At 39.2% G+C, this 13,144-nt stretch overlaps 6 protein-coding genes across 6 annotated transcripts; 1 reads left to right on the top strand and 5 right to left on the bottom strand.

Moving 5' to 3' along the window:
- Positions 1-1,382: 1,382 nt before the first annotated feature.
- LOC117911588 (secreted RxLR effector protein 161-like) lies at positions 1,383-2,165 on the top strand. The gene is made up of 2 exons (XM_034825993.1): positions 1,383-1,815; positions 2,161-2,165. The coding sequence occupies exons 1-2, from the start codon at positions 1,383-1,385 to the stop codon at positions 2,163-2,165; spliced, it is 438 nt and encodes a 145-aa protein (XP_034681884.1).
- A 994-nt stretch (positions 2,166-3,159) lies between these two features.
- On the bottom strand, positions 3,160-4,166 carry LOC117911782. The gene has a single exon (XM_034826200.1). It carries the CDS (start codon positions 4,127-4,129, stop codon positions 3,230-3,232), a length of 900 nt encoding a protein of 299 aa, XP_034682091.1. The 5' UTR covers positions 4,130-4,166; the 3' UTR covers positions 3,160-3,229.
- Positions 4,167-5,678: 1,512 nt separating this feature from the next.
- On the bottom strand, positions 5,679-6,569 carry LOC117911587. Its single transcript, XM_034825991.1, has one exon. The coding sequence runs from the start codon at positions 6,567-6,569 to the stop codon at positions 5,679-5,681; it is 891 nt and encodes a 296-aa protein (XP_034681882.1).
- A 1,135-nt stretch (positions 6,570-7,704) lies between these two features.
- Positions 7,705-8,601, bottom strand: LOC117911586. The gene has a single exon (XM_034825990.1). The coding sequence runs from the start codon at positions 8,599-8,601 to the stop codon at positions 7,705-7,707; it is 897 nt and encodes a 298-aa protein (XP_034681881.1).
- A 1,375-nt stretch (positions 8,602-9,976) lies between these two features.
- Positions 9,977-11,037, bottom strand: LOC117911762. The gene has a single exon (XM_034826186.1). The coding sequence runs from the start codon at positions 10,991-10,993 to the stop codon at positions 10,088-10,090; it is 906 nt and encodes a 301-aa protein (XP_034682077.1). The 5' UTR covers positions 10,994-11,037; the 3' UTR covers positions 9,977-10,087.
- Positions 11,038-12,262: 1,225 nt separating this feature from the next.
- LOC117911585 lies at positions 12,263-13,144 on the bottom strand. The gene is made up of 2 exons (XM_034825989.1): positions 12,792-13,144; positions 12,263-12,737 (listed from the first exon to the last, which is right to left on the bottom strand). The coding sequence occupies exons 1-2, from the start codon at positions 13,142-13,144 to the stop codon at positions 12,263-12,265; spliced, it is 828 nt and encodes a 275-aa protein (XP_034681880.1).

Here is a 13,144-nt window from a genome sequence, read left to right as displayed (position 1 = left end):
AAGCATTTTCATATTTGGGGATGTCCAGCTGAAGCGAGACCTTATAAGCCTCATGAAAAGAAATTGGACTCTAAAACAGTTAGCAGCTACTTTATTGGCTATGCAGAGCGATCAAGGGGTTTTAAATTTTATGATCCTGCTATTAGGTCAATTTTTGAGACGGGAACTGCAACATTTTTTGAGGATGTTGAGTTAGGGGGGAGAAATCAGGTTAGGAATATTGTCTTTGAGGAGGAAGAGGGATCTACTATTGCTTTTGATAATGTACAGGTTTCACTACCTATCATTGATCAAGAAGTAAATTTGGATCCTCAACCAACAGACAATATTGTTCAACCCTTAATTGCAAATGAGGACATTGCTCCTGAAGAACAAACTCAACAACCTCAAGAAAATATGCCATTAAGGAGATCCACGAGAGAGAGGAGAAATGCAATTTCGGACGATTATATCGTATATCTCCAGGAACATGAGGTAGAAAGTGGAATGATGGAAGATGATCCAATCAACTTCCAGCAAGCCATGAAAAGTTCCAACTCTCAGAAATGGATTGAAGCCATGAATGAAGAGTACAAATCTATGCAAGACAATAAAGTTTGGGAACTTGTCCCATTACCAGTTGGTACGAAGCCCATTGGTTGTAAATGGATATTTAAAACCAAGCGGGATTCAAATGGTAATGTAGAAAGGTATAAAGCACGTCTTGTAGCTAAAGGCTTTACTCAAAAAGAAGGAATTGACTTCAAAGAGACCTTCTCTCCAGTTTCTACGAAGGACTCTTTCAGGATAATCATGGCACTAGTTGCACATTATGATCTTGAGTTACATCAAATGGATGTTAAAACAGCGTTTCTCAATGGTGACATTGATGAAACAATTTATATGGTACAACCAGAAAATTTTGTGTCCGAAGACTCAAAGAATATGGTTTGTAAATTAACTAAATCCATTTATGGGCTCAAGCAAGCTTCTCGTCAGTGGTACTTCAAGTTTCATCAAATTATTGTCTCATATGGTTTTGAGGCAAATCTTATGGATGAATGTGTGTATCACAAATTCAGTGGGAGTAAGTATATTTTCCTGGTTTTATATGTCGATGACATATTGCTAGCCACAAATGATATTAGCATATTGCACAACACCAAGAGATTTTTATCAAAACATTTTGAGATGAAAGATCTTGGTGATGCCTCCTTTGTCTTAGGAATCCAGATACACCGAGATCGTTCTAGGGGTATTTTAGGATTGTCACAAAGGACCTATATTGATAAAGTCCTCCAAAGGTATGGCATGCAAAATAGCAAACCAGGTGATACCCCTGTCGCTAAAGAGACAAATTCAGTCTTAATCAATGCCCTAAAAATAGTTTAGAAAGTCAAGAAATGCAGAAGATTCCTTACGCTTCGGCTGTGGGGAGTCTAATGTATGCTCAGGTATGTACACGTCCGGATATTGCGTACATTGTTGGCATGTTAGGCAGATATCTAAGTAACCCTGGAATGGATCATTGGAGAGCAGCCAAGAGGGTTCTGAGATATTTACAGAGAACAAAAGAGTACATGCTTACATATAGGAGATTGGATCAGTTAGAGTTCATTGGGTATTCCGACTCTGACTTTGCTGGATGCCAAGACAGCAGAAGATCCACATCAGGCTATATTTATCTGTTGGCTGGTGGAGCAATTTCATGGAGGTCTGCCAAACAGACACTCGTAACTTCATCCACCATGGAAGCAGAGTTTGTAGCATGTTATGAGGCATCCAATCAAGGAATATGGCTACGAAATTTTGTCACTGGGCTGCGTGTTCTGGATGGTATTGAAAGACCACTGAAGATATTTTGTGACAATAAATCAGCAGTTTTATATTCCAATAACAACAGGAGTTCTACAAAATCAAAATACATTGATATCAAGTTCCTAGTTGTAAAAGAAAAAGTACAGAGTGGACAGATATCCATAGAGCATATTGGAACAAACTCCATGATAGCGGATCCGCTTACAAAGGGATTACCACCCAAGGTCTTTCATGAGCACACTGCTCATATGGGTGTTGTCTCATTTGAGGATATCCAAATTTAGTGGGAGTTTATATTATTCATTGTATATTGCTCTATGTTATGTTTAGACTTTATCTATAAATTTGGATTGTGTTCTGCAGAATAAAGTATTCATTTTATTGCACTCTGTTAAATTATGCTAAAGATTTGATCTCAATAAAGTTAAGTAGGACCAGTTGGAAATAGGCATGAACAGATCACATTGCATGTAATTTCCATGCTATGCACTCATGATTGATCTATGTCATTTAGCTATATAGATATATGTGACCATTGATTGGTCTAGTAACGATTGATGTAACAAAGACCACCTTGATCCTATGTCAGTATAGTTAATGGACGAGATTGTTCGGATATACCCTAAGGACATGATAGCAAATTTTGAGCTCATAAGGTTAAGCACATTTATTTGATTACATATGCATGTGGCCCAGTGGGAGATTGTTAGATTAATTTTTGTAATTAATCTATAATTTGGGCCACACATGTAAATAATTAAAATGTGTGTGCTATCATTTAATTAAGCCTAAATATAGTGATCTAATTAATAATTGATTAATTGGCTTAAGGGTATAATTGTCATGAGATTATTGTGTAGATACCATTAGATAATTATTATTTCTATGAGGGGCAGAAATATAATTGTGATAAAATTAAAACTGCCCTAGCAGTTTATAAATAGGGTTATGGTCCCCATTCTACCACTACGCATTCCAATTTCCTAAAATCCTCTCAGAGAGAAATTGACACAGAATCTAGTGGCCAGAATTGGAAGACCATCTCAAGGGTTTTCTTCCTATAAGGTTTCTCCTTCAATGGATTCAGGTATGCTTCCGCTATTATTTTTCTACTCATTTTTAATCAGGAGTTTCCAGTATATATGAAATTAGGGTATTCATCTTGGTTGAGTTATAACAAGAAATATTCCAGTATATATGAAATTAGGGTATTCACCTTGGTTGGATTTTTAACACATAACTCATACAAAACCTTACAGAAAGAAAAAAAAAAGAAAAAAAGTAGCATAACAATGTTGGTTTGTCCATAATGGATGTGAAATGGAATCAAAGATAAATATATGTATATATTTTGTAATTCTCATTCATTTACAAGTATTCTAAGAACAATAAGCCTGGCCTTTGCACATGAGACTACAACATGATTTTTGATCTAGTGGCTGAGGGTGTTGAGAAGAGAGACCCTGGTTTTGATTAAACACCTAGACAGGAGTTCTATCCCTTCTTCAAGGTCTTGAATGCTTGATTCCAATTTTCCCAACTCATTTTGCATATTATGAATCTGCACCAGGTTAACAGATTTGGTCTTGAGGCCAATGAGGATGGCTAATGCAGCATCCATTTTCTCAAATTCAGTAAGATTTATTGCTGCGTCTTCACATGCCACACGCTTATGATGCATCAGCTTTGAAACCAAAGACCACCCACTTGGCTTGGATTGTCCTGTTGCTCTTGCAATTGAGGACAACAGAGATTCAAGCACTGTGAGAGTGAGTGCTTCCACCTCCCTTAACATGCTAACCATGGAGAGAGTCTTAGGGTCTTTGTTCAAGGGAGAGAATCTGCACTTCTTCTCCATGCTCTTCAGATTACTGAGGGCCTTGTGGATTGCCTTCTTTACCTTCTTCCTAGAGGTTAAATATTCTCCAACCTCAGTTGAGATCCCATTTTCGCCTCCCCACCTTCTTCGCAGACTTGATTGAAGTTCATGTGCATGTTCCCTTGTCTGCAGCAAGGCATCCTTAGCAGTGCCACACACATCCAACAGCTTGAGAGATCCATCCAACAGCTCATCAACCCATTTCTCATGGCGGTGTTGGGCTAAGGCCTGTTGAGTAAGTGGCAACAGAAGTAAATCATCTACACAATCATGTAGATCTTTAAGGCCACTCAGTCTGTGGCTTATTGATGATGATGAGGACGAGGCAGCTTGAGAAGCTCTTAATCTGCATAAATGCTCATCAAATTCAGGAACAAGAGGGTGTGGTCTAGAGGGCAAGCTAATAGAGCGGGAATGATACTGGGCTCTGGGGTTTAAAGGAGAGGCAGCCATTTTTGCTTCCTGAGAAAAGAGAGGGCCAAGCAGTTGAATGTACAATTCAGCCTTGCAATTTGCCTGCCTTTGGTATTTACACATTATATATAAATCCTGCAGCAAGGAGACATGAGGAATCTCATCCTCTTCAACTTCCAATGAGTGGTAACATGATTTTGATTTGAACCTAAAAGCTACCCCACCAATTTTCGTGCAATGTCTCCCTCCAACCAGTTCTCCAACTCATCATTCAATTAGTTCAACCTGAAAATCACAAGTTTATCTTGACATAATGCAACACCAGCAAAAAATATATTTCAGAACAATTCATAAAATATGCAATGGACAAGTGGCGTTGAAACTTGATAGTCTCCTCTGAATCCAGTAACAAATTAAACCATCCCCATTAATTTCCCTATGTATATATGCATATTTCTTTACTCCTTTCTCTGCATAACAACAGTTTAGACAAGATTTAAGGGCTTGATTTACCTTCTCTTTTCAGTATACTTATTACTGCTAAGAGGGAAATGAAGTGAAGCTCAGATGAAGTTCTACACTTCACAGAGGACTCATAATTTTCCATGTTGAATCTTAAAAGCAGTGCTGCCATCAGGTGAGGCCTATTCAAATTTTGAGAATTGCTAACCCCATCTTGCCCACGGTGATGCAGCTTCCATGGCCCTTAGTTTGTGCAACTGCTTCTGCTTCTGCTGCCTCGCACGCCCTCGGACTGAAGATGCACATGCATCTATAATTTTTGTAATCATTGTTAATTAATTAATCAAGCAACTCAGGCAAGCTATGAACACCATTGCTGCCTAAAGGGAATGCCAGATCCATATATGCAACTAGTCCATGCTCTTGACAGAGTAGAAATTTGATAAGATCAGTTAGGTCCCCCAGCAAGAAGACAATCAGCACATGTTTATTGTGAAGGGAAGAAAATTGATTGGTCATCTTCAACTAAAACATGGGGAGGAGCAGTAATGAGGTGCCCCGGTTGAATGAGATGGAAATCTTGCAAAAACAGAATGTAACTCTAGCTGGATGATGACCAAACCAGGCTGCAAACAAAATGGAATCTTACAAGCATAGAATCAAACTTGATTATCTGTAATCCTTTGTAACATAATCAGACAGTGGACTATTTCTGTTTATTTTTTCTCTCTCTTTTAATTTTTATTTTTTATTTTTTTCCATTTTGGAGGGAGGCAGGGAAGTATTAACCAATATTTGAAAAACCAACCTGAGGAGGAATTCTACATCTAAAAAGCACAACTAGTTCCATTGTCCAAGTACTTCCACAATCAAGATTTCACCATTATATCACTGAAGTGAATGCCATATATGCATGCTATGGCCTCGTAATCCTCCTTAGGGGGCTGCAACCATAGCTCAATAAAGGAAAACAAGCAGTACAATCACACTAATTTGATCATAAGAGAGGTGATTTAGAGTAAAAAAAAAAAAAAATTTATGTATATATTTTTATTTCTCATCCATGTACAAGTATGCAAAACTCAATAGGCCATTGCCCAATGAGATTACAATATGGAATTTTCAGCTACTGGCTGAGGATGTTGAGAAAAGACACCCTGGTCTTGATTGAACGCCTGTATAGGACTTCTAATCCTTCTGCAAGATCTTGAATGCTTATTTCCAATTTCCCTAACTCGGTTTGCACAATATCAATGTGCACTGGGTTGGATTTAGTCTTGTGGCCAATAAGGGTGAACAATGCAGAATCCACCTTCTCAAATTCACCAAGATCTATCGTTGTTGCTTCTTCACATGCAATGTGCTTGTGCCGCATCAGGTTTGAAACCAAGGACCAGCCACTTGGCTTTGACTGTGCTGTTTCCCTTGAAATTGAGGACAACAGAGATTCAAGCACTTTGAGAGTGACAGTTTCCACCTCTCTTAACATGCTAACCATGGAGATGGTCTCAGGGTCTTTGTTCAAGGGTGAGAAGCTGCACTTTTTCTCCATGCCCTTCAGATCCTTTAGGGCCTTGTGGATTGCCTTCTTTACCTTCTTCCTAGAGGTTAAATATCCCACAACCTCAGATGAGATCCCACTTTCACCTCCTCGCCTTCTGCGCATACTTGATTGAAGTTCATGTGCATGTTCCCTTGTCTGCAACAAGGCATCTTTAGCAGTGCCACACACATCCAACAGCCTCAGAGATCCATCCAACAACTCATCAACCCATTTCTCATCACAGTGTTGGGCTAATGTTTGTTGGGTGAGTGGCAATAGAAGCAAATTATCTACACAATCATGTAGATCTTTAAGGCCATTGAGCTTATGGCTTATTGATGATGAGGCGGGTTCAGAAGCTCCTAATCTTTTCAAATGCTCATTGAACTCAGGAATGAGAGGGTGTGGTGCAGAGGGCAAGCTAATACAGCGAGCATGACAAGGGGTTTTCAGGTTTAAAGGAGAGGCAGCCATTTTTTTCTTCCTGGAAAAGAGAAGACTTAGCAGTTGAATGTACAATTCAGCCTTGCAATTTGCCTGCCTCTGGCATCTACCCAATATATATTCTGCAGCAAGGAGACATGAGGAATCTCATCCTCCTCCACTTTCAATGAATGATTTTGGCATGGATTTAAATGCTACTTTGGCAATGTTCAACAATGTCTCCCTCCAGCCAGTTCTACAACTCAGCAATCCATTAGTTTAACTTGTAAAATCACAGGCTTATCTTGACATAATGGAAATATATCATAAAATAATTCATAAACTATGAAATGCACGAATGGCATTGATAGTCTCTTCTCTGATTCAACTAATAAGGCCATTTCCTTACTTTGTTCAATGCATGCATACAATAATTATGTGAAACAAATGCACATTTTATATGCTATGCTGAGTTTATATATTCAACAAACAACACTGGGATGATGCCTCCTACTCTTCTGGGGCCTGCCTCTCTGGAAGACAAGACATCTGCCTCATCCATGCATGCATATTTCTTTTCTTGATCATCACAATAATTAAGAAGATGACAAAAAAGATCTTTTATTTCTTCTTGTTGATACAGCAACATTGAACTGCCATGTGGATTTTGAGTAGGGACTCTTAAGAAGAATGAATTTAGATTACTATGATAACAAAAACGCAACATTGTATTTCTTCTATGTAATTTCATCAGGATTTTGTTCCTCTGTTACTAGGTCTTAACACCAGCAGTTAATACAAACTAGCACCTGAGAATGAACAACTGTTTTGGTAATATAATCATGGATGACACATATGGATCATGTGCTCTAATATATGATAGGCAATTATATAATTCTTGGGTTGGTGATGGTCTCTCACTGGCCCTTTGGTGATTCTAATTTGGTCAAAAGCTTATTTCTTAGAATCAAATGACATGAGATTTCGTTGAGGTAAAAACTATCATCGGTTTTTAAACTGAATTGCACTTGACACACAATGTAATTGATGAGAATAAAAAATGTTTGTGCAAGAATGTATATTGATATATAAAAAATAGTACAAAGTATTTTTTGTTCATGTACAAGGATGTATAGCTGAGCTTCTGTAACAAATTTTTTTGGTGCCTATAAGATTTTTTTTTGAGCTAGTGGCTGAGGATGTTGAGGAGAGACACCCTGGTTTTGATTAAGCGCCTGGGGAGGAACTCTATCCCTTCTTCAAGATCTTGAATGCTTGATTCCAATTTTTCTAACTCATTCCACGCTATATCGGCATGCACTAGATTAGCTGATCTGCCCTTGTGGCCAATGAGGGGGTACAATGCAGCATCCACCTTCTCAAATTCACTAAGATCTACTGCTGCATCCTCAAATGTGACACGCTTCTGGTGCATCAGTTTTGAGACCAAAGACCAGCCACTTGGTTTTGATCGTGCTGCTGCCCCAGCTATTGAGGATAACAGAGATTCAAGCACTGTGACAGTGACTGCTTCCACCTCTTTTAACATGCTAAGCATGGATATGGTTTCAGGGTCTTTGTTCAAGGGTGAGAAGCTGCACTTGTTCTCCATGCCCTTCAGAGTCTTTAGGGCCTTGTGAATTGTCTTCACTACCTTCTTCCTAGAGGTTAAATATTCCTCAACCTCAGTTGAGATCCCATTTTTACCTCCCCGCCTTCTGCGAATGCTTGATTGAAGTTCATATGCATGTTGTCTGGTCTGCAACAAGGCATCCTTGGCAGTGCCACACACATCCAACAGCTTGAGAGATCCATCTAACAGCTCATCAACCCATTTCTCATGGCAGTGTTGGGCTAAGACCTGTTGAGTAAGTGGCAACAGAAGCAAATCATCTACACAATCATGTAGATCTTTAAGGCCGCTCAGTTTGTGGCTTATTGATGATGATGAACTGGTAGATTCAGGAACTCTTAATCTGCACAAATGCTCATCAAATTCAGGAATGAGAGGGTGTGGCCTAGAGGGCAAGCTGATTGACCGAACATGATACTGGGATTTTGTGTTTAAAGGAGAGAATGCCATTTTTTTCTTTCCTGGGAAAAGAGAAGACCTAGCAGTTGAATGTAGAATTCAGCCGTGCAATTTGCCTTCCTTGGCCACCTATGCCATATATATTATGGAGATAGAGGAGACATGAGGAATCTCATCCCCTTCAACTTTCAATCAGTGGTAACATGGTTTTGATTTGGATCTAAATGCTATCTTGGCGATGTTCATGCAATGTCTCCCTCCAACCACTTCTCCAACTCACCATCCAATTAGTTTAACATGTAAGACTGCATGATTATCTTTACATAATGTAACACTAGAAGGTGTTATTATAAAATAGCTGATAAACTAAGCAGCCCACGAGTGGCATTGAGATTAATGGTTTCCTTATACAATTAGCAAAACCAACCCCCTGATTTGCCCTCTGTATAAATACACATTTGATCAAGTCTTTTTCTGCAATAATTGTGTGCATGACACAACTACACGTGAGGACTAACTAAATCTCGTATTGTGTACCAATGTAAATATTGATATTGATGAGAAAAATGCCTGCTGCCAACCTGGGGCCAGCATTTTCCCAGAGGACAAGCAGTCTGACTCACAAATTTCTCTTGTAATCTATCCTTTTATTTCTTTGTGTTGCTACACTAGCATTGAATGGCAGTGTGGCATGTGAATAGAAGTCACTGCCAGGAGAATCAGACTATGGCTCTTTGGCATGCATTTGAACAGGCATTTTTCCTTGGGAAGAAATTAAATGTGGATGCTAATGGCTGATGCTTGAATTTTGTGCAAGCCTTTTGCTTTTGCTGCTAATGGTTTTGGATGTTGAGAAGGGGCACTCTGATTTATCTTCATCCAAGGATTCTCCATGTCCATGTTGATCTGATGCCTAAATGGATCAAGTAGTGACTTAACTCCTTTTCTCATTCCAAGAATCAAGCCAATAATTTGAGAATTCGGAATCCTGCCCATAGGCCTAAGAGAATTTGATAATGAAAAATTGTCAAGCTTTTCCCCTTTTCATATTTCATTTTCCAACTACTTCCATAATCAAGTTCTTACTCTGGATGAATCTGGGGAATTTGTCTATAGCTAAATAATGCAAGATTGAAGATGTCTCAATTTCTGATACAAATTGAAATCCCCCTTTCTCACCATGTCCTTACTTGTAAAGGCTGAAGTGCACAATTGTTCACCCCCTCATACAGTAGCAAAATACTTTGCTAATGGTTTCCTTTATAAAATTGAGTTCGTCTGCAGTTGAAATCTTTCCCTAGATACAAACCATGAATGCCTTCTAAGTGGATTCCTTGCCTTACTGAGATGGTAGCTCATATAATACATCATAGGAGGAAAGGAAAAAAAAAGAATAGTATTAGAAAGAATTTTGCATTAGAGAAAATTTTGGAATGGAAAAGAAAGAATTGTATTTGTATTTCTCATTCATGTACAAGTACGCAAAAATTAGTAGGCCATTGCCCATAACACTGGAACATGCTTTTTTTTTTTTGAGCTAGTGGCTGAGGATGTTGAGGATGGACACCCTGGTTTTGATTAAGTGTCTGGATAGGAACTCTATCCCTTCTTCAAGAGCTTGAATGCTTGTTTCTAATTTCCCTATCTTGTTTTGCACATCATCAATGTGCACAGGCTTGAGAAATTTAGTCTTGTGGCTAATGAGGTTGCATAATGCAGCATCCACCTTCTCAAATTCGCTAAGATCTCCTGCTGCTTCCTCACATGCCACATGCTTGTGGTGGATCAGTTTTGAGACAAAAGACCAGCTACTTGGTTTTGATTTTGCTGCTACCCCTGCTATTGAGGACAACAAAGATTCAAGCACTGTGAGAGTTACTGTTTCTGCCTCTTTTAACATTGTAACAATGGAGATGGTATCAGGATCTTTGTTCCAGGGAGAGAAGTTGCTCTTGTTCTCCATGCCCTTCAGATTCCTTAGGGCCTTGTGCATTGCCTTCTTTACCTTCTTCCTCGAAGTTAAATATTCCCCAACCTCAGCTGAGATCCCATTTTCACCTCCCTGCCTTCTGCGCAGACTTGATTGTAGTTCATGTGAATGTTCCCTTGTCTGCAACAAGGCATCCTTAGCAGTGCCACACACATCCAACAGCCTGAGAGATCCATCCAACAGCTCATCAACCCATTTCTCGTGGCGGTGTTGGGCTAAGGTCTGTTGAGTAAGTGGCAACAGAAGCAAATCATCTACAGAGTCATGTAGATCTTTAAGGCCTCTCAGTCTGTGGCTTATTGATGATGATGATGATGATGATGAGGCAGCTTGAGAAGCTCTTAATCGGCACAAATGCTCATCAAATTCAGGAATGAGAGGGTGTGGCCTAGAGGGTAAGCTGATTGAACGAACATGATACTGGGCTTTCAGGTTTAAAGGAGAGTGGGCCATTTTTTCTTCCCAGGGAAAGAGAAGACCTAGCAGTTGAATGTAGAATTCAGCCTTGCAATCAGCCTTCCTTGGCCACCTATACCATATATATTATGGAGCGAAGAGACAAGAGGAATCTCATCCTCTTCAACTTTCAATGAGTGTAACCTGATTTTGATTTGGAATTAAATGCTATCTCGGCAATGTTCATGCAATGTCTCCCTCCAACCAGTTATCCAACTCACCATCCAATTAATTTAACTTGTAAAACCACATGCTTATCTTTAATGCAACACTAGATATTATTATCATAAGATAGATGATAAACTAAGCAGCACACGAGCGGCATTGAGATTGATGTTTTCCTGATACAAGTAACAAAACCAACCTCCTGATTTCCCCTATGTATTTATACAGATATCTTCCAGTCTTTTTCTGCAATAAGTGTGTGACACAAATACAGGTAAAGACTAACTTAATCTCATATTGTGTACCAATGTGAATATTGATGTTCATGAGAACAAGCATTGAAATGATGCTTGCTACCCACTTGGGCCAGCATCTCCTCATAGGACAGGAGATCTGACTCGCTAATTTCTCTTGTAGTCTCTCCTTTTATTCCTTTATGTTTCTACAATAGCATTGAATGTCACTGTGGCATGTGAATAGAAATCACAGTTAAAGAGAATTAGGCTATGGCCCTTTGGTATTTGAACAGGCATTTTTCTTGGGAAGAAACTAAATATGGATGCTAATGGCTGATGCTTGAGTTATGTGCTGGCCTTTTGCTTTTGCTGCTAATAGTTTTGGATGTTGAGAAGGGGAACTTCTGTTTATGGCAATCATAACCTAAATTTCTCACCTCACCTGCATGACAATTAAAATACTGAGTGGAAGCAACCCAACATCGACATTGGCCCTTTCTTAGGATTTCCAAGAATCAAGATTAGCAATGAGAGCACCTTCTTCATCCAAGGATTCTCCATGCCCATACAGTAGCAAAATACTTTGCTAATGTTTTCCTTTATAAAGTTGAGTTCATCCGCAGTGGAAATCTTTCCCTAGATACAAACCATGAATGTCTTCTAAGCGGATTCCTTTACTTACTGAGATGGTAGCTCATATAATACATCATAGAAGGAAAGGAAACAATAGAACAGTGTTGATTTTGTATTGGAGAAAATTTTGGAATGAAAAAGAAAAAAAATTGTATTTGTATTTCTCATCCATGTACAAGTACGCAAAAATTAATAGGCCATTGCCCTTGACACTGTCTTATGCATTTTTCAGCTAGTGGTTGAGGATGTTGAGGAGAGACACCCTAGTTTTGATTAAATGCCTTGATAGGAACTCTATCCTTTCTTCAAGATCTTCAATACTTGATTCCAATTTTTCTAATACATTTTGTACATTATCAACAGGCATCTGGTTAACAGATTTGGTCTTGTGGCCAATGAGTGTGCACAATGAACTATCCACCTTTTCAAATTCACTAAGATATTTTTCTGTTTCCTCGCAAGCCATACACTTGTGGTGGATCAGTTTTGAGACCAAAGACCAGCTACCTGGTTTAGATCTTGCTGCTGCCCCTGCTATTGAGGACAACAAAGATTCAAGCACTGTAAGAGTGACTGTTCCCACCTCTTTTAACATGCAAACCAAGGAGATAGTTTCAGGGTCTTTGTTCAAGGGAGAGAAACTGCACTTGTTCTCCATGCCCGTCACATTCCTTAGGGCCTTGTGCAGTGCCTTCTTTACCTTCTTCCTAGAGGTTAAATATTCCTCAACCTCAGTTGAGATCCCATTTTAACCCCCCCACCTTCTTCGCAGACTTGATTGAAGTTCTTGTGCATGTTCCCTTGTCTGTAACAAGGCATCCTTAGGAGTGCCACACACATCCAACAGCTTAAGAGAACCATCCAACAGCTCATCAACACATTTCTCATGGCGGTGTTGGGCTAAGGTCTGTTGAGTAAGCGGTAACAGAAGCAAGTCATCTACACAATCATGTAGATCTTTAAGGCCACTCAATTTGTGGCTTATTGATAATGATGAAGAGATGGCTTGAGAAGCTCTTAATCTGCACAAACGCTCATCAAATTCAGGAATGAGAGGGTGTGGCCTAGAGGGCAAGCTGATTGACTGAACATGATACTGGGCTTTTGTGGCCAT

Source organism: Vitis riparia, chromosome 3 (assembly GCF_004353265.1).
Source record: "Vitis riparia cultivar Riparia Gloire de Montpellier isolate 1030 chromosome 3, EGFV_Vit.rip_1.0, whole genome shotgun sequence".
In the NCBI taxonomy this organism is placed as follows: Eukaryota; Viridiplantae; Streptophyta; class Magnoliopsida; order Vitales; family Vitaceae; genus Vitis; species Vitis riparia.
Note: the sequence above shows the minus strand (reverse complement) of the source record. Positions and strands in the feature narration are given on the sequence as shown.